This window comes from Papaver somniferum, chromosome 3 (assembly GCF_003573695.1).
Source record: "Papaver somniferum cultivar HN1 chromosome 3, ASM357369v1, whole genome shotgun sequence".
NCBI lineage: Eukaryota > Viridiplantae > Streptophyta > Magnoliopsida > Ranunculales > Papaveraceae > Papaver > Papaver somniferum.
This window is the reverse complement of record NC_039360.1, coordinates 225516737-225544274: the sequence shown is the minus strand read 5'-3', so window position 1 is coordinate 225544274 and position 27538 is coordinate 225516737. Positions and strand designations below refer to the sequence as shown.

At 37.5% G+C, this 27538-nt stretch overlaps 2 protein-coding genes and 1 pseudogene across 2 annotated transcripts; 2 read left to right on the top strand and 1 right to left on the bottom strand.

The window, feature by feature from the left end:
• Window positions 1-514: 514 nt before the first annotated feature.
• On the top strand, window positions 515-13103 carry LOC113358809. Its single transcript, XM_026602497.1, has 22 exons — window positions 515-696; window positions 1579-1963; window positions 2072-2188; window positions 2303-2385; window positions 3093-3239; window positions 3339-3487; window positions 3579-3709; window positions 3855-3977; window positions 4150-4223; window positions 4385-4972; window positions 5514-5625; window positions 5766-5903; window positions 6073-6396; window positions 6603-6858; window positions 6953-8283; window positions 8628-9030; window positions 9138-10036; window positions 10148-10213; window positions 10362-10487; window positions 10692-10936; window positions 11026-12146; window positions 12644-13103. The coding sequence occupies exons 1-22, from the start codon at window positions 593-595 to the stop codon at window positions 12670-12672; spliced, it is 6951 nt and encodes a 2316-aa protein (XP_026458282.1). The 5' UTR covers window positions 515-592; the 3' UTR covers window positions 12673-13103.
• A 968-nt stretch (window positions 13104-14071) lies between these two features.
• LOC113360741 overlaps window positions 14072-27538 on the bottom strand; it is an 87413-nt pseudogene continuing 73946 nt past the window's right edge.
• LOC113358807 lies at window positions 15338-17737 on the top strand. The gene is made up of 2 exons (XM_026602496.1): window positions 15338-15644; window positions 16122-17737. The coding sequence occupies exon 2, from the start codon at window positions 16293-16295 to the stop codon at window positions 16872-16874; it is 582 nt and encodes a 193-aa protein (XP_026458281.1). The 5' UTR covers window positions 15338-15644; window positions 16122-16292; the 3' UTR covers window positions 16875-17737.

Genomic DNA, 27538 nt, shown 5'->3' with positions numbered 1-27538 from the left:
GTGGGTCTCTTCTAATCCGACGGTTTAACGGGAAGTGACTTATCTCGATAAAGAGAGTCGGGTGGATCTCTTCCAACCCGACGGTTTAACGGGAGGTGAGTTTAGTGTGGATTCCATTCTCATCCCCATTCTCTATGTCGAAATAACCCACAAAATCTGATATAAATCATTTTCTTAAATTTTCTTAAATATGTGCTGATTGTATCATGCCCGGATACCACCTAGGTCCCTAATACAAAAAGCCGTCCAACCATGCTGTGTTGTCTAATCCTGTCTCTTGTGTTGTTTAAAATGATTTTATCCATTTCGACAAAAAAAAAAACGTTTCTCTTTCTTTCTCCATCCCGTTTCAAAAACTCGTCTTGTACTTTCCCGCCTCGAACACCGCGAGACACTGCGCCCTAATAACTCGGAACACAGGTCGGAGAACGAGGGCAGAATCGTCACTTCATATATTCCAATATCTATTTCTTTTTTCTTTTTTTCTCTTCTTCCTCCTCTCCGTCTTCACCACTCTTCAGACGAAAAAAGAAAAAAAACCCTATTAGCATGAAAAACCCTAATAGTAAGGTTTTCTGAAATCTTGAAAGGAATGGCGAAGAAAGTAATAACACGGAGTGAGTTGTTAGATCGATGGAGAATCATTGAAGATGATTCTGATGATGATGATAACAAGCTTATTCACAAAGAAACATGGTAATTCGTTTTGCTCCCTCTCTCTCTATATGTATATATACTTTTTTTGATAGTGGGATTTGTGAGACCAATTTCTCAAAAATATTGTTCGAATTTGGTTTTTTTTTTTGAGGTTGGAGTTGTTTGGTTAAGTTTGAGTGTTTCTGGGTTCAGTTTCTGAAAATGCTGGGATTATGTATAGGTTACTGATATGCAGTGGTTTTTATTACTAATGGAATAGATTTTGTGGGTTATGTGTTCCTGGAAGAATTATTTTTTTGGAAGATTTGCGAATTTGTTAGTTAGGTTATGAATTTGGGATAATGATTAATTGAATGTTAGGATTTTCTTTTGTGACTTTGTTTTTGATTCAGTTTAGAAATCCAGTGGATTCATTGCATTAAGCAGCTAGTGTGGGTTATAGCCTTTAGGGTTATGTGGTGCATTCATTGAATTATTTTGCTGACTTATTTGTTAGATTTGGGGTTTTGATTATAGTGGTTGTCTTTTGTTACTTTTTTTTTGAGCTCTCCATTTGGAACTTCAAACATGAGTTTGTATGTCTATTCTGGGGGGTTCTATATGGGTTAGTTTTTTTTTTTTAATTTTTTTTTTATTGTCATTCATGTAGTTTTGATTAAGTTAGGTTTTTCAATTTATATTTTGGGAGGATTCAAATTTTAATTGGGGCCATTTTGGAACTTATTTTCAATTGTAACTTAGATTTTAGAATGAGGTGCATTCATTAAATTATGTATTTGAGTAGGTTTTTGAGCTTATCTGAGGAGGATTTTTCAGGTTGCTGACTTACTTCTGTGATTGCGAATTTGGGTTATGATTGGGTGGGCAGCTCAAAGTATGATTCCCATGTTGCTCTTTTCTTACTTAAAATTCTGGATGCAGGTTTGCAGATACCTTCAGTCATTTGGTTGGTTTGGCAAAAGACGAACATATCTGGTGTGCTTCATGGGCTTTAATGGGACCACTTCTTGAAACCTTTTACAACTATTTCAAAGATAAAGGTGATGGTTCTCCTCTTAAACTACTTTGGAAGAGAATTTCTCAAGAAATGCGGCAGTGCGTGCTGTGCGTATCTCAGCATCATCAAGCTCAAGAAATGTATAGTACTGAGTATGAGGCGAGTTGCATTATCCCTCTTTTGAAAGTATTACAGAGTCTTGATGAGGAAAGGGTTACTCACCACCTCAAAGAACTAAATGCTAAGATATCTGAAGGAGATTATGATGGAGAGCTTCACAATGCTGAAGTTGTTTGTGTCATGTACGAGGTTAGGATTCTTTCCTATTGTTTGTTTTTTGACAATTGTTCTGTTTCAAGTGATTTATTACGTGAACATTTTGGCATACTAAGATAAAGTTGTGTTTATCTGTTCTAGGTGTTAACTTACCCCATTTTATTAGATGACCAATCTTTGGCCAATGAGTTCCAAATATTCATTGAAGCTGTTGATGATTCTCATGAGTTGAAGTTGACTGGACAACACCAATATCCGGTAATTTTTGTCCATTGGTTTCTGCTGAAGCATACGTATTGAAGAAACAATCTTTTTTTTTGTCAGCTTTTGCTGCATAACTCTTGGTACTAAAATTTTATTATTTTTCATTAGGGTGTTTATGCACTACTTTTCCTGAAAAGTAGAGGAGCTCGTTCAATTGGTCATCGCCTTGCTGGGGATAATGGAAAGTTGAGGTATTGCTGTTGTGATACTCGCAATGGTAGCGATTATTTGCTATAGATTACTGGTGGTAAACAAATAGATCCAAGTATTTGACTAGGAGAAGTTTATTGTGTAAATTCTGTTGTAAAAATAGTTGAGCTATATCTTATGTAAATATCAATTCCTGATCACCATTGTGCAGATTGAGTAGCCTTAAGAAACCAATATTTTGTTATATCCGAACTCGTATGTGCTGGGAATCATGAATCTCTTTCGAAATATTTCTAGTCTCTCCTAATTTCAAAGCTGCGCAAAAGATACTTCAACATCTGTAATTTACAGTTACTAAAATTCGACCACAAGTGAAACCTATCATCATTTTATTTACATGGTTTTCCATTCCGTTTTTTTTTTGTTTTTTTGTAAATATTTGTTTATGACCCTGGACAGCACGATAAGTCTGTGATTCCTTGTTGAGGATAGGTAAATGTAGCATTGAGTCAGTTTCATTGTTGAAATTCCCCCAGTAACTGAATTTGATAATGTAATTATTTTGAATACCTCAGTGATATGCTTGTGGTAAAGGTGATTATGCTGCTGCTTTAGTGATAACCAAACCATTATTGGGTCATTTTTTTTAGACCTAATGTGTCTTGTGCTGTCATAGCCGTTACTTCTATTTCTCTCGGCAAAGCTCTTTGCTAAATTTGTTTCTGTTCGATAATATCTAATTTTGTAGGATGACAGCAGAATTGGAGCCATTGCAGCCCTTACTAAAGAAATGCATTGGTTACTTAGAAAAAGAATCTTTGCCGTCTGTGATAGAGTCTTCAAGACCTAGACTGCAGCTTGAGCGGATAAATGTATGGCTTGGCATCAAAGCATTGTAAGAAACTTGCTGACTTTAACCTAATCTTCATATACATTTTCTTTCCTAGTGGCATGATTATTTAATTTTCTTATTCTTTGTGTCATTATTTTAAAGGCTTGGGTTTCTAGAGCCTTCAGCGTTTGAAGAAGGGATATTGGAGAGGTATCCATCTTTTGTTAACATTGTGCTCGACCATGTTAGTGATGATTCCCTTGAATTTAGTCATGCAGTCAACTGCTTGCGGCTGCTATTTGAAATGCTTGGTGGGTTCCCTATGGCCTATGCTGTTAATTTGTAAAGATGCCGTGTTGCTTAAAATTTACTAAATGTATTTCGTTTTGCATGTGATTTCAGGATGTAAGCTATGGTTGAGGACCACATCGTCACCAAATGTGATGCGCAACACTCTAGTGGGCCAGTGTTTTCATACTCGAAACGAGAAAAGCCATAAAGAAATTTTTGATCTTTTCGAGCCATTTTTACAGGCATGTTCGTGAATCAAACTGTTCTTTTTATCTGTACCTCAAATTACAAACTCCTTTTATCTACTTCTTGCCTTTCTGAGGAGCCGTGATATGTGTTTTTCATTTATGAAATACTGAAGAAGTGTAATTGACCACATCTGTGTAGTCTCTTGAAGCCTTGCAAGATGGGGAGCATGAAAAACAGCGTAGGCACTTTCTCTATTTTTTCCTTCATCAAGTAAATATGAGCAGTAACTTCAGTGTTCTAATGAGGAAGAAGGCTTGCCAGGTTAGGAAATTGTTATCTCTTCATGGTCGCTTAAAGATTTTCACATCTTTCTAGGGTTTGTTGTGAAATAAACATGTAAAAATAGGCAATGTATCACAGTGTAGTGCATTGAACATTGATTCCTATACTTCGAGCTTATTTTTGCTGTTTGTTGCATGATGTTATTTTTCAGATAGCTCTGCGAATTATACATAGAGGCTATAAGATGAACCCGCCTTGTCCACCTTTCGAGTGCGCGCATATGTGGTACGGTATTATTTATAACTCTGTATGTATTATAAAAATTTATAATACATATTATGTGGTACGATATATGATATATATTATTTAAATTTATGTCCTTTCTAGAACTTCATTCATATAATTTCTTAAGCAGCTTATAATTCTGAAGTTTTCGTATTGGGCAGGGGTCCTTCTTTAATCTGTTCTCTGAAGGATTCATCTCTTCACAATTCCCTGCGTCAACCAGCTTTTGATCTTATTCACGCTATTATAGTTTCTGATGCTGCAGCTTTGATAAGCTTAATGTTGAATGGGAAATCCGTTTCTGTTGGGAATAGTTCTGTTGATTTTAATGAAGATGAAGATGAGATACTCTTTTCTTATGATTCTCATGATGTTGAAGAGAAGGATGCCAGCTGTTGGAGCGACTTTAGTGCCCAATGCAAACTGACTTCTCAGGAATGTAGAGAGTGGATGTGTATTCCGATGTTATGGCTTGATATTCTAGTTGAAGTTCAGCCCTCAGCCCTTCCCATATCATTTTCCAAGGCTGTTCTGTGGTCTTTATCTCGATTTTCTCTGTTAGAGCCTGAAAGCATTACAGAAATGGCATTGTCGGTTGAAGATTGGCTACATAAATATGCTGGAACAATATTAACCTCAATTGGGTGGGACGCACCAACTGGTTCTGATGACGGTGGAGATGGAAGGGTGTCAAATAATTCAATCAAAGTATCAGAGATGCGTCTTCCTTTAATAAAGACATTCAAGAGGTTTTAAATCCTGCCTTCGGTTTTCTTTTTTTACCTTGATAGTTACTTTTACTTATTTTTTAGTAATACCTTATACTGCATTAATGATATATAAATGCGGCCGATCATCATGGAGCCTTAATCTGGCAATGCATCTGTCAGTGACATGTGGGATGCACGTTCTTGGTGATCTAAGGACTGATTTTTACGAAGCTGCTCACTATTAAGATTATCCTCAATGTAAAGCATACAATTTAAATATCTTACCCGTCAAAGTTCAGTTGAGTTTAGAGGTCATTGAGTGGTCCATTATCTGCAAGGAAACAATTTTTTTTAAGGAGCTTGGCATTTTCGGATGGGTTTTTATTTCATAAAGGACATGGTGAGAAAGTTTTCTCCAAATAAATCACTGAAATGGTGAGAAAGTTTTCTCCAAAAAAATCAGCCGTCGGAAACCATCTGGGTTCCGTAGGCCAGGTGATTATGGCACTATAGAAGGATCCTGCATCTGTCAATTTAGTTTTATGGGTGGTAGGTGATTACTGGAGCTTGGATCTTTCAGGTGTGCTGCTCATTATGTTGTCCAATTGGAAAAAGGCGAACTTTGGAAGCAATGGAAATGGGAGCCAAGTATGGCTGAGAGCTTGACGCTATTACTTCTGGATCCAAACGATGTAAGGATACTATCTTAAAATGTTCTTTGGAAGTTTGTTTCAAGAACCTTGTTATAACCAAATGCCTGAGTGGATACCAAGCTCTTGGCGTCTATTCAATTACTTTGTATTACAGCTATAGTACTTTCTTTTTTGTGCAGAGTGTGAGACAAGTTGATAGGCTTATCCTCGAGCATGTTTCAAATACCAAGGGTCTTGCATCTGGACTGCAGTTTCTTTGTTCAAGTGGAGCTTCACTTTCTGCTGTTTATTTGGGATTGATACATGCACTAAAACTGGTGATGTGCTATGTACTCTTTCATCCAAGTTTAGGCTTTAAAGATCTTTCTTCAAAACACTTGTCAGTGTTTAAGTAGTTTTAAAAAAAATCTCATATAAGTGTACTGTCAACATATGGAATCTGTAAAAAAGACTGGGATCTTACAAAACATGTTTACAATGTGACAGGTCCAATTGGAGAACGTTGTATCAAACTTTCCCTTCTTGCACCATTTCTTGTTTATTCTACGCAAACTTCTGCAAGATGTAACCTCGTCTCCTGAGAATAAACCAGGTAATCCAGTTGGTAATTCAAATATATCAACGTTCTCATCCCAAGGAGGTTTTCTGCCGCAGCCTGATTTCGATGCTTCACCAGTAAATAGTCTTGAGCCAACAGTGGATTTAAAATCTTGGAAGAGTTTCAGTCGCTTATTATCTGAGAGTATGTGGCCATCTATGAAGAAATTGTTACTAGTAGGGAAAAGATATATCAGTGAGAAACCTTCGCAGGTAAATTCTTTGAGATAAACATAAACCTTTTTGTTTCATTTTCTGTGCATTGTATTTCGTCTTAATTGCTTGTAAAAGCATGGCCTACACCTTGGTGTTAGCATAATTTTTTTAAGGCTATGTATTTTTGAGATAAATGTGCATAGAGAAGATATTTTTTACCCTGTCACTTGGCAGTTCTCAAGATTATGATTTTTTCTTTCCAGATGACGTGTTTACGTTTGCTTGAGCTCGTCCCTATTGTTTTTGAGAAGGTTAGTCTGTCTGTGCACAAGCAATCAGTACGAGATTCATGCAGCGTGGATTGGCTTCATGATTTGGTTGATTGGGGAAAATCATCAATTTTTGTTGTAGTCATATACTGGAAGAAATCTGTAGTTTCATTAATGCGTTTACTTAAAGGTTCATATGATGGTAATTCTGCAAAGATTATTGGTTCCATTGAAACACTTATGCTGGGGGGTGAGTGTCTCCATTTCAATCTTTTATTATGTATTCTTGTCAGCTATAGTTTTTAGTTACTTGAGTTGGTTTGTTGTTCGTTGCTTCATTTCAGATAACGTTGGATTAGATGAACTGAAGGAGAAAGTCTGCCGTCTCTCTGTTTCATTAGCCAGTGACATGTCTTCTTCCATTGTTGCTGTTACAAACCTAAAATCAGATCGTCCTATACCCAGAGGTTCTTTTGAGAGCAATCCAGAGGTTTTGGATTTGGTACCCCTGGCTGTGGTAAAAAGTCATGAGAAATTAATCGTTCTCTCTGATGATGAGGCAGAGACAGAGGTGTCGGAAGTGACTGTTCCATCGCACGGCAACCCAAGTTACTCTCGTATGGATGCCAAGACTCTGGATTTTGCTGCTGAGAAAAGCATATTACCAAATGATCATGGTAGGAAACTTGTTTCTGAAAATAGCAACTATAAAAATTTTCTATCAGCCCTTGAGTCGAAAGATACTGCAAAGAATGCTGGGTTGACTTCACAGAAGCATTCTGATGCTAAAAAGGGAATAAGAAAGGAAACAAATACAGGCGGTGTCATTGATCTGTTCCCATCAAAAACAAAAGTTGAACCCCTTAAGAAGAGCTCAGTTGATGAAAATATTAGTTCGAAAACTTCAGATCAGGCTCGTTTTGGGGTAGCATCTGGTAGTAAGGTTTTGGCACCAAAGAATATTCTGCTGAAAGATTTAATGCATGATAACAATATCGCTCCATGGGAGAAAGCACTTAAATCTGCGAAAGCAATGAAGATGTCTGGTGCTACAGAGACAGAAAAAAGGCCAAGCGTCTTGAAAATTATGATTCCCGATGATGACAATGACCCTTGGGAGAAGGCAGTTGCTGCAACTCGTCCCCTTTCTTCAGTAGCAAAGCTGAACACATCAGTTACCAAGCGACAAGTCATTCAGCTAAATATGCCGATGGAAAATAAATCTGCTTTTGCGCGCAGGATGGATGCTGGAGCAAAGCGGTTGAAGCCTCCTAGGTTGGACGACTGGTACAGACCTATGTTAGAAATTGATTACTTTTCAACTGTGGGACTTTCTCCTGAAGATCAAGAAGAGAGTGAAACTAGTGCAAAACTTAAGAAGGTGCCTATGTGTTTTAAATCACCTGATCATTACGTGGATATTTTCCGGCCTTTGGTACTGGAGGAATTCAAAGCTCAACTTCGTACTTCTTACGCAGAGTCGTCTTCATCAGAAGAGATGTGGTCTGATTTTGTATCTGTTGTGTCAGTTGATAGGGTTGATGATTTTAATCTTGTTCGCTGTGTCCCTAGTGACGGTGAATCTGTTGAATCTAAGTGTTCCGAAAATGACCTGGTTTTGCTAACCAGACAGCCTCTGCAAAAATCTGCTCAGGATGTTCATATCGTTGGGAAGGTAACTATTAATTGGTCCTTTCTAACAATTACTTGATTCCAAATAGTAACTTTTTTTCTTCTTTTAATCTCGTTACTTTCTTGATTATCTTCCACTGTTAGTACATGTGCTTTCTGGATGGCTAATTGATTCATTTACCAGGCCTATTTCCTAACCTTAATTATGAACTTGAAACTGGTAATTGGGTCTCTTTGTTCTATTAAAGGGTTCATAATAGATTCTTTGGCCCATATCTATTATTTTGTTAGTAAGCTAACAGGGTACATGGTGTAAGTCCTCATATAGGTTGTCACAGATTTTTCTTTATAACTGGTTATATTAATGTAATGATTCCTGCTGCACAGGTTGATAGGCGCGAAAAGGACCACAAAAGAAGGTCAATTATCCTAGTTATCAGGTTGTATCTTCAAAATGGCTCAACACGTTTTAACAAAGCAAAAAGGCTCTTAGTAGATCGTAGCAAATGGTATCTAACTCGGATCATGAGCCTTACTTCTCAACTTCGAGAATTTCAGGCTCTGTCATCCTTGAATGATATACCTGTACTTCCAGTCATCTTGAAGCCAACAGTTCATTCCATTGATTTTAACAAATCTAGAAAAATTGAACTCGGAAAGCTACCAGAACCTCTAGCACGAGTGTTCAAGTCGTCATTCAATGACAGTCAGCTCCAAGCTATTAGTGATGCTATTGGAAATAATGTTACAAGTAGGGACTTTGAGTTGTCCCTTATCCAGGGTCCTCCAGGTTTGTTTATGCCTCAGCATTATTGATTTTATGTTTTTCTGGATGGAGCTAAGATTTGTCTCCCTCAACAATTCATAATACTTGTTTTCAATAAATTGCCTTTTCAGGTACAGGGAAAACTCGGACAATTCTAGCTATCGTTAGTGCATTACTTGCTTTACCGCCCCCACGAAGGATTGATGCATTAATGAACACCAATAACCCAAGATCAATGGACAATCAGTCTGATGCTGTTTCCAAAGCTTGGCAAGATGCTGCTGTTGCTAGAAAATTGAGTGAAGGAGAAGATAATTCCAACAAGTACATGGAGAATATAGGCAGAGGAAGGGTCCTAATCTGTGCTCAATCAAATGCGGCTGTGGATGAGCTAGTATCAAGAATTTCCAACCAAGGCTTATATGGAAGTGATGGGAAAATGTATAGACCCTATCTGGTAAGAGTTGGAAATCAGAGAACAGTCCATCCATGTTCACTACCATTCTTTATTGATACATTGGTTGATCAAAGGGTGGCAGAAGAAAAAATGAACGAAAATGATGAGAAAAATGATTTGAATGGAGACGCTTCAATGAGACTTCGTGCTAGTCTTGAACAGCTAAGTGACAGAATTAGATTCTATGAAGCTAAGCGTGCAAACTTAAAAGATGGAAATTCAGACTCAAAAACTTTGCCAGAAAGTGGGGTTCCTAAGGAGGATGATGCGAAAGAAATGTCTGATGCAGCACTTGGGGAGAAGTTACAAAAAATGTATGAACAAAAGAGACAGATTTGTAGAGATCTCGGTGTTTCTCAATCGCGTGATAGGAAAGCTTCTGAAGAAATCAGGGCGCTCAGAAATAAAATACGAAAGTCTATATTGAAGGAAGCTAAAATAGTGGTGACTACATTGAGTGGTTGTGGTGGAGATCTTTATGGTGTTTGCTCAGAATCTATATCGGCTTATAAGTTTGGGAATTCCTCCGAACACACTCTGTTTGATGCTGTTGTGATTGATGAAGCTGCTCAAGTACAGTACTTATCCTTGTTATGTTGCTTCATATGGCTCTTCTAACATGTTTGTTTCCTACAAGTTGTTTATTTTTAATATTTTATTTGTACTTCTCTTTTGCTTGTATAGGCTCTGGAACCAGCTACTTTAATTCCCCTTCAGCTGCTAAAATCAAACGGAACTAAATGCATTATGGTAAGTTTTGTCATTGATTAATCTAAGATTATGATTCATGGTTAAGTCGGAAAGTTTCCGATTTTAAGAACCAATAATGAAGCTTGGACATAAAAAATAAACTAGAAAAGAATATGAAGCTTGTGTTTAAATTGTTTTATGTTTGAAGGTTGGTGATCCAAAGCAATTGCCTGCAACAGTACTTTCTCAGGTTGCCAGCAAGTATCTTTACGAGTGTAGCATGTTTGAGCGCTTGCAAAGGGCGGGTCACCCTGTCACCATGCTGACCAAACAGGTAAGATTGTTAATTTGCGTAGAATATTCTATACAAGGATATTCATAACGATGGTTGATTTTTGTAATCTATAATAAGTTGCACTTTACATTCTTAATTTTGAACCCTTTCTCTTACACTATGCCATCTTGTTTACAAAGTTATTTCAAAGGAAATGCTTCAGAAAAGGGATTCTTTTTGACCAAATTCATTTACTTACTGCAGTATAGGATGCACCCTGAGATTTGCCAGTTTCCTTCTTTGCATTTTTATGACAACAAATTACTGAATGGTGATCAAATGGCCAGCAAAGTAGCACCATTTCACGAGGACAGATATCTTGGACCTTACATATTCTTTGATGTCGCCGAGGGCCAAGAAAGTCGAGGGAGGAGTTCCGGTTCACAGTCCCTCTGTAATGAGTCCGAAGCAGAAGCTGCTGTTGAAGTACTTCGTTTTTTCAAAAAGAGGTAGTTCTGTTAACAGAGTTTGTTTATTTTGTAACATATTAACATTCCGGCTGGTAGCAGTTCAGTAATATGTTCCACTTTTTCTAAAGGTACCCGGCTGAATTTGTTGGCGGGCGAATGGGTGTCATCTCTCCATATAAGAGTCAAGTTTCATTATTGCGTTCCCGGTTTTCTAGTGCATTTGGACCTGCTTCTACTGCTGATATGGAATTCAACACTGTTGATGGTTATCAAGGCCGTGAGGTAGATATTTTGATACTTTCCACAGTAAGGGGGTCCGATCAAAGTTCTGCAGCACCTGGGATCAACACTGGTGGTATTGGTTTTGTTGCTGATGTAAGACGGATGAATGTAGCTCTGACAAGGGCAAAGCTTGCTCTCTGGGTTTTTGGTAATGCAGCTACACTACAGAATAACCGAAGTTGGGGTGCCTTAGTCAAGAATGCTGAAAAAAGAAATTTGATTGTATCACTAAATAGGCCATATTGGTCTGTCTTTAAGAAGTCCTTTTCAGACACTCAGAAAATACCACTTCTTCCTAGTTCTGATTCTCATAACAAACATGCAAAGCCTCCCGAGAGCATAAAAACAGATACTACAAAATATGCTGATGAGAATGAGCAGAACAGTGAGAAAGCCTCTGAAAGCATGGCTGAGAATGCTAATAATAAATTTGGAAGAAAAAGGAACAGACCTATCTCCGATGATAGGAATAAAAAGCCCATAAAGGAGGATCTTCCAATTGAAGTAGGTGTACAACAGGATGGCAGAAAGCGGCCAAAGGATATGAAGGATCCTGCGAGAAGAGAACATGCAAAGTTCAACCAAGCAAAAGGCAAAGAGATTGCGAGGGGGCAAGATGAGAAGTCAAGAAGTGTGACCAAGTCAGTACCACAGCAAGAAACAGTTACCAGTGATAAAACTTTGACCGAAACAGAGTCGGGGAGTTCACTCTCCTCTACGGAAGGCAAGGATCAAGAAAATGAAGTGAAGGATGATGGAAAAGAAACAATAACAATTGAGACACCCACCAAGGGGCTAATAGCAAGAAGGAAGCGACAAAGAGATGCTGTCGATGCCTTGTTACCTTCAGCTTTCATACCTTCGAAGAAGATTGGGACAAGACAGAAGTCTGAGTCTGTCAAAAGACCTCGCTCTCCCACCGCAACTACAAGTGGTGCTCAAATCAAGCCACCCAAACCTAAGAAAGGTAAGCGTCTTTCTCTCATTTCTCTAATGCATGGAATGGTGCCCTCTTTGTTCTATGCTAGGTAGTAAATGTTTTACCTTGGTGATATTAAAAATGCTGGGTTTATAGGATATAAAGGCTTTTTGCTGGTCAGGTATGGTTTCTGGGGTAGTTTGGCTTTTGTGCTTTAGATCTTCTCAATCCAAAATTTTGTCTTCCTTGTTGAAAAAAGAAGACTACAGAATTTGATCTGTTGGATGCACCCATGGTACATCTAAGAAAAATTGTTGATATCACACTAAAACTTAATGATTGGTAATCCTAAATGTGTTTCGGTGTTGGTATCCTCAATTACCCTGTTTCTTATATTGTTTGACCATTGCATGTATCTTTCACTTAAGCATACTTTGAAGTTTGATTTGGGTTATACTTATTTTTAGCTTTTACGGTTTCTTTTGTCCTTTACTCCTTCCACTTGTCTTATAATGCTCTGCTCACAGCTCCATAAACTTCCTCAGGTACACCGCAAGATAGGGAAGCTGTGTGAACTGTTACCAAGGTGCATAAGTCCCATATATAAACGAAAGCTCTTCAGGTAATACATGCTTGAATGCAGAATGAAAGCTCTTTCAAGGATCTGTTTCCAAATTCGGGAGGAGGTTGGACAATTCCGCAACAACTACCAACTCCCACAAGCCCCCTCCAGAAGGTACCTGGTTCAGTCTTTTGGTTTCTCCCACTTAGCACCATCAATGAATGAGCCTTTCTCTACTCTTGTCAAATGGTGTACATGCAGTTTTGACTATCAGAAAAGGATCCACTGTACAAAAACTAGTTTACGTTAAGTAAAAGCAGGCCTCTGATTAATTTTGTTTTCTTCATTTGTAAAAACCTAGGTCAGGCCCTCTTACAGTATATTTGTATATGTTATCAATGAAATCAATCTGCGTTTAGAAACAAAGTCCTTTCTTTTACCAATTTTTCATTGTGGATTTCGTTTACATGAAGTTTTAGTTTCTCATCAGTCTGCAGCTTCTTCTATTTGTCTTCTCCTAGTGAAGAGCTGGCCAGTATCTTGCGTATATTCAATTATATGAAGTGGGTTCATCCTTCTGGCTCGAAGGGCATTTCTTCTAGGTACGCATTATAAACTTTGCTCAGCTATTATTGTTTTTATAGCTGTCTGCACCTTTATGTTTACGCCTATTATGTGTTATGTTGTCTCTCAACGGCAACATATATTAGTACGAAGACAGTGATTCTAATAGGTTTTTCCGATAAAATCCTTAGCTTTATGGCATGCAAGTCAATTTTGAAGAACTCCCAAGTTTCTTAACAGTCTCTTTTCCATTTTCCTTGATATTTGTTTCTCAAGAGTTTCTGTCCTAGTGATACCAGCTACTGAAGAAATAAATACTCCCTCCGTCCCACTATTAAGTGACCTACTTGAAATTTGCACAAATTTTAAGGCAAGCAAGGAAAAGAGATTTTTAATCATTTTTTACAATTATATTCTTATGGATAATAATTAATGAAATTTTGAAATGATTTATCTCTCAAACTACACCACGGATGTTCGCAAACTTTATACCATTAAAAAGCATTTTAAAACACCTACGTAACGAATATAAACATGCCTATCAAATTATGCATATTTCTTATATTTCTTATAATCAATTAAAAGGGTAATTTTAGAAATATCTCTTTGTTTAGTGATATAGGTCACTTAATGATGGGACAAAATTAAAAACCAAATAGGTCACTTAATGGTGGGACGGAGGGAGTATAAACAAGACACTAGGTAACACAGCTCTGTAGTATGGCATAGAGTACAAGCATCACCCTGTAGGAAAAACTTCCAAGTTATTATATGTGGAGAGGTGGATAATCAGTAACATCATATAATTGAAATGATTTGTGCAAGTTCATAGTCATATAAGACATTATTAGAGGTGTTGTGTTGAGAGTTTCCAAGCTTTGCCACCTCTAAGGTTGAAACTTCCAACTCTTCCAAAAATCATGACCATGATTAGTATTATCTTTCCTGCATTACTCTATCTTCCGACGAACCCAAACATCATATCCTTGCACAGCCCGTCGAGTTTTAGTTGCCCCCTACAATTGTAACCAGTGGTGAAACCCACATTTCCATATGCACTGCAAAACAAAAATTTGTCATTTCTTAGTTGTTTTTTTCTTTCTATAAACATCGTTTCTTAGTTCAATGTCTTAGAATTTAATTTCAACGGACGTGGTTACCACTGCTGTAATAAAGACAATCACCAACTTATACTAAAAGAGGCCAATTTCTTTGGTTTTCATCTTGATGGACCATGTGAAGCATTACTAATATTTGGCTCTAGTATAATTATGCTAAACCATTGGGTGCATCGTTCCAAGTACAGTCTAACCGGACATTAAACAAACCTTAAATGCCGATCCTTATTATCACCTGATATGGGGATAAACAAAAGGATATTTACACAGCTTGTAATTCTGCATAAATTACCCCAAAAATGTTATTTTTTAGGCGCTTATATCTGTTACAAAATATTTAATTTATGACTGTTACAATTCCCGTAATCTAAATGTCATAAAGAAAACTTAACAGTTAACACTTATAAATATCACAAATTGACTACCATTTAGAAAAAGGGAAAAATATTGGGCATCCAATATTTTGGGGCTTTAGGCGGCCGCCTAGACTACCTTGTCCATAAAACGTCCCGGTGATAAGTACGTGGTGGCCGATGCGTAAAATTGGCCATACTAACGGAATGACACAGACGTGACCTGAGTCACAAACTCGTTGGCACTAAATCCTTACCGATTAAAAAAGTACGCCGTACGGATTATATTAACTTTCAGATTTGAGTGGGCCTGGTTAGATTACTCACCGCGTGTAGTAACCTTAGCACTACTAAGCACGAACACTTGCTTTTGGATGCCACTAAGCAAATTTTCAAACTTTTAAATTCTTGCAACTATTTACTCTGTCCCATCTCCCTAATGTGGATTAATTTCACTGCGCAATAATTTTATTTTCTTTTCGCAAAGCACACTTTGTTACCCATTTCAACTTGCACTCACCTATCAAATGTTTTATTATTGGGTTCATCCTAAGTAGAACTTTTAAATCATGCCCAACTTTATAGGATTTCCATGTTCTCACTCATTTTATTTTATTTTAATTTCCTTAAATGGAGTATATTAGATAATGGGATCGAAAAGTCCTTTTCACTTTCCCATGACTACACCGGTTTTCTTTTGGGTTTTTCTTTTCTTCAACCTCTTTGTCTGGTTTCCCTTCCGCCATGAGCGGCTAAGAATCCGTTCATAGGCTCTGATGGGGTTTAATTACATATCTCTATAGGGTTTCTGCGAATCGGGGTCATATTCTTTAATTAGTGGATTCAATTTTTAATTAGAATCAAGGTTAGTGGAGGTGATAGTCTGATAATCCGTCTGCAGCAGCTCGTCAGTGCACGCTTGAGTATAAATCGATACATAACATGTCAGGTAATGATTTCCCTTAATCCCATCGATATTGATTCAAGTTCCTCATCGAATCTGATTTTAGTTTTGCCTTTACTCTATCCCAATTTCTGTTAATTTGCCATCTGTTGAATTTATCTCAATTCTTTACACTTGGAGAAAATCTTCTAAAACCTTAGATAATTCAACAAAAACTTATCTGATTAATCTGTGAATTTTTAAATCTGAAAATTTTGATTCCAATTTTTAATTCTTAAACCTCAACTCTTTCCCAAACCCTAATTTTCCCTATTTAAGCACTGTAAGATGAAGTTTTTTCCTCACATGTTATGCTCCTCCTTTTCTACAAACTTTCTTAAATTTACTCAATCACAACCAAAACCCTCAACAACCCTTCTTGTAGCTTTTAAGCTGAGTTTTTGTATTACCATGTTTGCTGTTTGGCATGGTGATGTGTCCCAATTAACAAATCAACTTGAAATCTCCTTGAATCTGAGTCAGGGTAGACAGTTTGATGTTAGTGAAATCATTTCATCAAGGTATCTGCATAATGAAAACCTGTGGACAAGCTGTCTGTTAGGTAGGTTGGCTGAACCAGTTGCAAGGAACAACTGGGATGTTAGAAATGCTTTACTTTTCCAGTGGAAGATTCAAGGAGGTCTCTCTGTGAAGATGGTGAGTGACCGGGTGTTCTTAGTGAGGTTTGAAAGAGAAGATGAGATGCATAGAGAACTGGCAGTTGCAACCAGAGTTTTTTATGGTGACTTATGCTGCATCAAAATTTGGGAGAGAACTGAGAACTTAACTACTTGGAGTCCTTCAGTTAAAATGTTCTTCATCACTATTCACAACTTGACTCAAGCTCAGATAAGCAGTGAGAATCTGAGAAGATATATTGCCTGTATGAGAGATATTTCTTCCTTTTCATATCTTGTTAGAAATGCAAATGGAAGTTACTCAATCACTGTAAGGGCAAGCATCAGATACAAGCAGAGACTGTGCTACAGTGTATTTGCTGAAAATGAGATGGGTTATACTAATGAAATATGGTTTCAGTTTCACCACTTTCAAAATAACTATTGTGACTACTGCAAGTTGATTGGTCATAAGTTCCAGAACTGTGAGCAGCAAATGTTTGACCAACAACAGGCTGAACAACAACAATCAGCAGCTGATGCAATCATGGCAGCAATGCAACAAATTGATGAGCAGCAGCATGAACCTATGGTTGACCAGCAATTGGAGAATCCATAGTTGCAGCATCAGGGATTGAACTTTCATGAAGATAGCCTGGACAATGCAGATTCATCCCAAGCTTTGTCTGAGGTCATGCACTGAGTACCTTAAGCATCTAGAGGAAGATTCTGCTAGTCATGATAGTGGTAAAGGTACAAAATTATGCAATACTGGTCCAACTAGTAATCAACATCTTAGTGCTGATGTACCACTTTTTTACCACAACTCAACTAGGAATCCTGATGCATACATGTGGAAAGTTTTCCAAAAAAGGAACAAGCCTGGACAAGTACTTAATAGGGAATCCTAGTGTGAGTCCAGTTCTTCTCATCAGTCTTCAATTAACAACACTGCTTATTTAAGGAACTGGACACTTATGCAATCTTATTTCCATTGGGATACACCATTTCCTGTTATGAAAAAGCCAAGGATTGCTGAGATTGACATGAATTGTGCTTCTCAAAGTCAGCTGCAGATTGAAAATGTAAAGGATATTCCAATGATAGAGGAAAATAACAATGTGATTGCTTATCCCCACCAATGGTTCAAAGGAGAAGCTTCTACTGCAAAATCTGGCAATAATGAAGGTGATTCTAAGGGAAAGGAAGTAGCTCATTTGGTCTGATCCAATTATGACCCCAAAATGCAGAAACTTCTATGTGGTTAACTGTGCAGATCCCCATCAGAATCTATGGCTCTTTATTTCTTGATTTTTTTGCTTAGTCTGCTTATTGTCTTAGTTTTTGCTGTTTTAGTTCTCAACCTGTACTTTAGTTTATTCCTGCATTTTGTATTTTCTTGCTTTCATGCTTGTTATATTAGGATCTGTAATATATTCCCTTACCTTGTTTTATCTCCTTTACCTTGCCACTGTTTTTGTGTTACTTCACCTGTGCATTGGATCATTTTTAGGGCTTGACTCAATCTGTACCCTTACTGGCTCATACTGCATCCACTGGGCTTGTTCCCAGTTTTATAGTTCTTTATCTCAACTTCCTTTGTCTCCGCTCCATAAAATTGCTTCTGTTGTCTATTACTGCTCATTGCCTACTGCCTTTCAATCTCTGTCATTGAATAATTCACCTTTTTTTCTTCTTTATCTTCCATTCTGTTTAAGTTTTCTTGCTAGATTTTTGTCTTCTCTGCATTTTGTAATAATGAGGTTACTCTTCTGGAATTTCCAGGTATTGGTAACCCTCTGACTAAAGACCATTTAGATTACCCCTGTCAATATTACAAACTGGATATAGTCTTCCTAGCCGAGACAAAACCCCCCTTGTCTCGGATGGACTTTCTTTAAAAAAACTCTCATTTCCATGATTGGTTTATTGTTCCTTTTGTGGGAATAGCGAAAGGGCTAGCAATTGAGTGGCATAATAATATATACATGAGATTAATATCTTCAAAGCTTAATGTGTGCCATTTCGGATTAAAAATAGGAGAATTAGAAGCATTGATTACATGTGTTTATGGAGATATTGATACTAATGATAAAATAGAACAATGGTCTCATATTTTAGAGCTAGCAAAACTCATTACCAAGCCATGGATTCTAATTGGCGACCTAAACGTAATTTTGGATCCGGCGGAAAAGCAAGGTGAAAATCAAACAAGTTCAAGCAGTAAATCTTTCATCGTTCAAACTATAGACTCTCTGGGATTATAAGACGCGGGATACGAGAGAGCTCCTTTCACTTGGTCAAACAATTGAAAAGGTGACGCAAACATTTGCGAAAGAATTTACAGAGTGTTAACTTCCGTTCTGTGGGCCCAGAGTTTTCCGGACACTAAGGTAACTCACCTCCCAAGGGTAGGATCGTACGCCTATTTTATTAGATTCAAACCCCCGAAAATTCAGGCTCCAGAAACCTTTTAGATGTCTTCGATCCTGGTTAACTCATTCCACTCTTCTTACGGTTGTGAAAGTCTCTTGGAAATTACACTCCGCCAATTCCAACGAGACATCTTTTACTGGTCTTTTAAAATTACTCTCCTCCTATTTAGCCTATTGGAATACAGGTATTTTTGGGAACATACACAAAAATATTAAATCCATAAACAATAGAATTGTTAGTATTTATAGATCTGGAAATATCTCTAAAAAAATACACAAACTAAAAAATCTTCAAGCGTAGCTAAGAAAATGGTACAAAATCAAAAACGATTATTACCATCAACTTTCTAGAGATACGTTCTTCAAAAAATATGATCAGAATACATAATATTTCCATGCCTATGCCTCAAATAGAAAAAGAATTAATGCGATAAATTCTCTTAGAGAACCTTATGGGCTTTGGCTTTCTGATAGGGATCAAATCAACTCCCTGCTGCTTAAACATTTCCAACAAATAGGCTCATCCCAAAACAGTAACTTTGATTTTGATCTATCTACCATCATAAATCCTTGCATCAATTCCGAAGAAAATGCCCCATTGGCAGTAATTCCCACTAAAGAAGAAATATGGCTCACTATTTCTAATATGAATCAATGGGGAGCTCCTGGCCCGGATGGATTTCAACCGGGACTGAGACATTCTGGGAAATGATATAATCGACACTGTCCGAGAGAGTTCTTTCGTTCGGACACCCTCGACAAAGATCTTAATCATTCTTTCATAACCCTCATCCCAAAAATTTCCACACCCCAAACACCGGGAGATTTCAGACCTATTAGCCTGAGTAATACCTTATATAAAATCATATCAAAAATATTAGCTAATAGACTAAAACCCATCCTCGGTAAAATAATCTCCCCTAATCAATCAGCCTTTCTCCCTGGTCGACAAATCACATATAACATCATAATTGCCCATGAACTTATCCATTTGATGAAAACATCCAAGAAAAAAAGGGTTTCCTGGCGTTAAGGCTAGACTTATCAAAAGCTTTTGATAGGATTGGAACTTTATTGAGAAAGTCCTCTTAGCTTTTGGCTTCTCGGAATTCTGGACAAAACATGTTTTGCAATGCATTTCAACAACCTCCTTTTCAATTATTCTAAATGGTTCCCCGGGACCATCTTTCAACACATCTAGGGTTTTAATACAAGGTGACCCTTTATCACCGTATCTTTTCCTAATATGCATGGAAATTCTTTCAAGAATCCTCGAAAAGGCAATTGAAGACAAGAGAATATCTGGGTTCCAAATAAACAAAGATGCTCCAAATATCTCCCGCCTCTATTTTACGGACGACTTCTTTTTATCTACAAAAGCGGATCTAGGGGAAACGAAAATCCTTTTAGAGATATTACAATTATTTGGGAACATCACGGGCCAAATGGTTAACCTTCAAAAATCCAGTGTCTACTTCAGCCCCAAAATACATCCAATACATGGAAAAATCATAGCAAAAATATTAAAGGTCCCGCTGATGACTAAAAATGATAGATATCTGGGTACACCGCTTTTCTTCGACAAAAACTGAAAAGCCAACTTTGAGCTTCTGCTACGACGTTACTATTCTACGTTACAAGGGTGGAAATCAAAACTGTTATATGAAGCAGGGAGGACTGTTTTGATAAAATCTACCCTTCAATCCTACCCAACTTATCAAATGCAAGTACTAGCTCTGCCAAAAGCAACTCTTGATCATCCCAACCGCATTCAGAGAAACTTCTAGTGGAAAAAAGATGGGCAAAAGAGACAAGGAGGATTTATAAGGGCTTGGAAAAGTATATGCAAACCCATTTCTCAAGGTGGTTTAGGAATTAAAAATCCCCATCAATTTAATTTAGCGCTTCTCACTAAACCTTCCAGTAGACTGGTAACAGAACAAGACCAATTATGGGTCAATCTCTTAAAAGCAAAATATTTCCAAAATCCCACCCTCTAGAAAAATCCATAACTTCGAATCTATCATGGATTTGGACCAGCATACAAAAAGGTTTAGAGTTAATAAAAGGTAATTTTATTTGGAAATTCAAAAATGGAGCTTCAATGAAAATCTGGGAAGACAGATGGATCCCTAACGCAGATATAATCCAAAAAATCCTCAACATTCAAGAACATGCACCAACAAGAGTTCAAGAGCTAATAACAGATCAAAATAGATGGGATCAAGAAAAGCTAAACCAATTCTTCTACCCGGAGGACAAGGAAAAAAATCCAAGCTTTAAATCCAAGGAACCATGAGCAAGACATTATTAGATGGAGACACCATCACTCAGGAAAATTCTCGGCCAAAAATGTCTATACTTTTCTAGCCAATCGGGATCTTGAAAATAATGATAACCTAGATTTCCCATGGAACAAGATCCGGAGAATTCAAGCCATCCCAAGAATTAGACTTTTCATCTGGAAAATAGCACAAAAAGATCTACCAACGTCGGCTAGATTAGGTGCTCACAATACGGAAATCGACCCGATTTGCCAACTATGTAACAATCAAGCGCAAGAAACGGAAGCTCATCTTTTCTGCGAGTGTCCATTTGCAAGAGCTGTCTGGTTTGGTCTATCTCTACAAAATATAATCCCTAGACACTCTCTCAGCACCGTTATTGATTGGATTAAATGGTGGATTACGGAAGCTAATTTGAGCCATATTCAGGTAAAAATATCCACCATAATTTGGTTCATTTGAAAATACATATGTTCGGTAGTTTTTCAGAAAATACACCCAAACCCAGTCAATTTAATAAGACAAATCAATAGCTTCTTAAATTCCTCCCCGTCAAATACCCTTCAAAGCAATACGAAGAATCAAAACAGAATATCAAGCAATAATTCTTGGTCCAACCTAACTTCGGACTGGATAATCTTCATTGATGCTCTTATAAGAAAGAGGATTCTTTGATGGGATACTCTTTCATCCTATACTCTGCTGATGAGGAGACTTTCATGCATCTTTTTGCGGTTTCGGAGTGGACAACGTCGTCTTTCCACACAGAAGCAAAGGCCTTGCTAAAGGCTGTTACGTGGTTAAAACAAAATATGTTATCAAGTGTGTTCATCGTAACTGACTGCAAAGCTTTGGAAGATAATTTAAACAAGGTTACTACAGATTCTTCGTGGTCGGCAGAAAATACCTTGCAGGAAATAAGGATAATATTGGGCGATCTACCTCAAGCTAAAATGAAGTATATAAAGAGAAAGAACAACAAGGCAGCAGACTACATCGCTAAGGAACTAAGGATTAAAAGGCTACAACACGTGTCGGAACACCTATTTCAAAAATTTCATAAATCTTGCATTGATTCTAATACTTTTGATAAAAATGATTTTGTAAATTTTTTGTATTGTTAGTTTTAATAATCTTTTCCATAAAAAAAAAGAGTATGTTGGATAATTGAAAATAATTTGTGAAAATAATTATTTTAATTTCCTTAAATGGGAAAATAATTTGTGAAAATAAATAAATGTACATTAACTGCTATTGCTATGCTAAAAACATTGAAGCTGAGTGTAACATAATCCATCACTTGCCACGTGTTGGAAGAATCACACGTGGAAGACATATGGCGTTTAGGCATCAAGACATGATGCCACACTCCAACACCTAAGGGGCACGCATCATCTCCATCTAATCATCATCAGGACTTTCCGACGACGAAGTATCGAGGAGCACCGAAGGAATATACTATTGGGAAGTATCATAGGAGACCCAAAGTCCTACTTTACTCTATCCCGAGAAAGAACCAAGATCAATGACATGGATGAGTCTAACTGACAAAGATGTGACAGGGGCAGCCGACAGCTGTCTGACGTGTGCGGACTGCTCAACCACTCGCATTTAATGTCTCGAAATAGGATACATGTCAATTATTCTATGGAGGAGAAAGAGGTGACCCTTCGTTGTGGCTTGTTACCGTTAGAACCATCGGGATGATACGAAGATATCATCGGGACCAACACATAAACCAAGATGATAAGAATACAGCTGTCCCAAGAAGAAGGTCCCACACAGATAGCCTATAAATACCCTACTCCACTAAGAGAGAGGGGGTCGACCAATTTCAGAGGGAGAGAACTATAAGAGAGGAGAAAGTAATTGTAAGATAAAGTATGAGTTTATGCACCTTTCCCTTAGATTCGTTGCCTACTCAAAGTCATTTGACTATAAATCACTACACTAAATCCAGGTTTTTGTCACATGGTATATCTGTTACTGATTAAATTTGTAACACTTATGCACCGTTCGAGAAGCGCTATGATTAATATTGTTATAAACTTTTGCAACGGTTTTTTGTGACAATGATAAAATAGAGTCACGTTTATTAGCCGTTACAATAGTTAATAACAACAGTTGATCAAATTTTTAGGTTGCCACACGTGTTTTATTTTCCACAATTATTTTAACGGTTTTAACTGTTATTTCATATCACAAAAATTATCTAAATGACACGTGTCCATTTTTGTCACAAATACAATAACACCTATAAGTGTTACTTTGTTTTGTAACAAATCCTTTGTGGACACGTGTCGTCATTTTGATATGAACCCCAAAATAATGATACATGGTTCTTTTTAGTTACATTTGTTGTAACAGTTAACCCCGTGACACTTTTTTAAATTACAATTAAAAAAATGGATAGCCCAGATCATTTTCGTGGACCCGGGCTTCCAGTTTACAAGCCCGCAATACGGGTCGTTATCATGGACCCGCACTTTCAGTTTACAGGCCTGAAATACAATTGAATTTTCTTTTTTCAATTCTACATTCATTATTACACAATCTCAATCTGCAAATTGTCCAGATTCTACCATCCATACATTCGCTACTGAAACATAAATACAAAGAAATCCTTCTATTCATTATGAAATCTACCCAAAAACAATTCAATTTTACTCTAGTGTGAAGTAGCAGGACCACTACTAGATGTGAAGCTCGTATAAGCTACTCATAGAAAAGGAATATCAGGAACAACAATATGTTATAGCACCACAAAATGACACTAGGAAGCAAAATGACACTGAGAATGCCACTGGCATATTCCATAAGTCTGATGCTCCCATGAAAAGAACAATCAAACCAATAGTTTTTTTTTTAAACCAAGTAAATCAAACCACTAGTTGTCTAGGAAAGATAAGTTCACATACTTCAAAGTGGGCAAGTATACCTTGACACAAGATCAACAAGATTACAAGCTCCATACTCCAGAGATTTCATTCTTCTCTTCATGATTCCTACAAAAAAATGGTCGGAGAGGTAAGTTCACATACCAATATTGACAACACCCACAAGATATACATGAAAATAAAAGTAAAAAAGTAATTATCAAATCGTACTTCTTAGATCTTCCAGCAGTCTCCAGATTAACCATCTGTTTGTTGTGAAGGCACTTTCTTTGAGTTGACGCTTGGCCTCCTAGAATATGGCGTAATGACCTAAAGCAACTTGAACCTGTGATGTTGCATACCAAAATCAAAGATTAACAAAGCTCAACTGATTGCATACATCTCTTTCGTTGGAAGAAAGAGGAGAACTGAGTTTAAAAATCAATATAACCCTACAAGGGACTACTAGTTCAAAAGCTACCTCCATTACAGCAATCGTTTTCTCATTTCCCTCTCCAACAGTCATTGACATCTCAACCTATTCAAAAACACACCATACGGTTAGACCATTCACGAGGCTACATTATATAAACAGGCTCAGTAAAAATAACACCTTTACACCCAGATTTAGGCACAAGTAGGTATATGTAGTACAGGGAAAAGAGATAGAATCGACTTTCGAAACATTTCATGCGTCACCATGAAAGACAAACCAATTACGTAAAGACCTAACTAATATTGATAACGTTCAATAACAAAAATAGAAAGAGAAATAGGCTTATACTGAAGTCATTGATCAAAGAACGCGAACGATGAACTCAAGTTATGTTGGTTACTTACATTATGCACCGTTCCACAAAACACCTCCCACTGCCTTTTCCTTCACATACATCAAACATATTTCCCAAGAACCATCGTGGTTTTATATTATAGTCAAAAATGATCACAACTACTAAACAAAATTAACACCAGTTTTTACAGTCAATAGAGCAGAGTGTTAAGAGTGCATAAGCTAATAAAGTAGCATCTCAAGTAGATAAACTAGTGCCACTACAAATTCTTGTATGCATGTACAAAATAGTAGGGTGAGACTAGAAATGGGTAAAAATGTTAAGAATAATGCCCAAAGCTTTACATCTCGATGTATAACATAATTCTGGTGAAGAATTTGAAGACCAACAACTATTAAAGAAACAATGTTAGACACCAAAAATCAAAATTGTTGTAATTTAGAAAGATACATGGTTGTCAGTCTCAGTACCGAGCTGCTGCATGAAGTGTAGCTTCAGTGACTTTTCATTTCGCTGGATAAGTAAGCACATGAGAGAGCTGATTGCAGTTGTCGCAACAAATTAAATTACTGACAAGAAAATTCCATTTGTGTCTGGCGGATTAAGTAACCTGAAGCTTGACTTGCTTTTGTCAAATTCCTGATAGTATCTAAAGTCACAAACCTGAGGGGATGAGGTGACTGGAAGCTCAAAATTAATATGACAGTAAACCCTATTCTTAGAATCTAGATATGGTTATGAATAGTCTCACAATCGTGTAGACTCTATGATATGTCATTGAGTATTTATAATAATAAGTTACAGAGAATAAGGAAGAATACAACAGAAACAAACTAGATAACAGGGTTGTTAATCGTAATACTCGATCCTAGCTGAAGACTCGCAACAATGTAGACGACTGAAGACTAGCAACAATGCAGATGACTGCGTCTTGGTGGTTGTCTTGGTCACGGCTGTACAGATGACTGCGTCTTTGGTGTTTGTCTTGGTCACGGCTGTACCACTGACGTGGTACATTGTGTGAATCTGTGATATCATAGATTATATCCAATACCCCCCCTCAAGTTAGAGCGGTAGAGGCTTGAGACCGAATGCCTAACTTGCCTGTAATACGTTTAAAATGATCCACTCCAAGTGGTTTAGTGAAGAGGTCAGCTAATTGAGCTGCTGATGGAATATGAGTTGGTTTGATGAGCCCAGAGAGAAGTTTTTCGCGCACAAAATAGCAGTCAATTTCAATATGTTTAGTCCGTTCATGAAATACTGGATTTTCAGAAATGTGAATCGCAGCCTGATTATCACAATAAACTAGAATGGGCTGAGGAAGACAAATACGAAGATCAATAAATAAATAATGGAGCCATTGTAGCTCAGAAGTTAATCTGTCTAAAGCTCTGTATTCTGCCTCAGCAGATGAAAGTGAGATTGTCGGCTGTTTCTTGGATTTCCAAGAGATAGGGCTATCTCCAAGCATTGTGAAATAGCCAGTCGTTGAACGACGAGTAGTTGGACAACCTGCCCAATCCGAGTCAGTATAACCAACAAGGGTCAGAGAACTACTGGCAGAGAGAAAAATACCATGACTGACGGTGCCCTTAAGATAACGAACAACACGATGTGCGGCTTCCAAGTGAGTAGAACGAGGTTGCTGCATAAACTGGCTTAGATAATTCACAGAGTAAGTGATATCAGGACGGGTGACCTGCAGGTAGAGAAGCCGGCCAATAAGGCGACGATAGACACTAGGATCAGGAAGAAGATCACCTGAAGTTGGCAGAAGTTTAAGATGTTGTTCCATTGGAGAAGGGGAAACCTTAGCACCTAAAAGGCCAGAATCATTAACAATATCAAGAATGTATTTGCGTTGGCAAAGAAAGAGACCCTTGGGAGAACGAGAAACTTCAATGCCTAAAAAATATTGCAGACGACCAAGGTCTTTAAGTGAAAATTGAGATACAAGCTTTTGCTTCATGTTGTGAATAGCAGAATCATTATTACCTGTGATGATAATATCATCAACGTAGACTAAAACAAAAATAGAAGTGGAACCTGAATGATAGGTGAAGAGGGAGTAATCAGCTCTAGATTGAATAAAACCTTCATGCAGTAAGAATGAAGAGAACTTAGCAAACCACTGACGAGATGCTTTCTTAAGTCCATAAAGAGATTTATTGAGCTTATAGACATGAGTATCTCCCTTTTTCTGAAATCCAGGAGGAAGTTTCATGTAGATGTCTTCATGAAGATCACCTTGTAAGAAGGCATTATTGACATCCAGTTGATGCAAAGACCAATTGTGAATAGCAGCAATAGACAATAAGACACGTACGGTGACGAGTTTAGCAACAGGAGCAAAAGTATCATGAAAATCAATGCCCTCCTGTTGTGTGTATCCTTTAGCAACAAGTCGTGCTTTACGACGTTCGATTGTGCCATCTGAACGATATTTGAGTTTAAAAACCCATTTACAGCCAATGGCAGACTTTCCTGGCGGAAGAGTAGTAATGGTGAAAGTGTGATTATCTAAGAGCGCAATGTGTTCTTTAATGATGGCATCACGCCATTCTGGAAGTTTGATGGCTTCTGTAAATGTACGTGGTTCCTCATTGATAATGACAGATGAGAGGAAAGCACGATGTTGCGGGGTGAATTTGTCAAAAGAAATATAATTGGTAATAGGATAAAGCGTATTGGAAATACCTGGTTGAACTGAGCAAATATAATCTCGCAGATGAGTAGGAGGATGAGATTGTCTAGTTGATCGTCGTGGTAAGTGCTCTGCACCAGACACAGTAGGAGAGGCAAAATCTGTAGAACTAGAAGGCGGGATGGAGGATGAACTGGAAGGAGAACTGATAGAAGACATGGGAGTAGGAGTAGGAGGTGAATGAGTTGA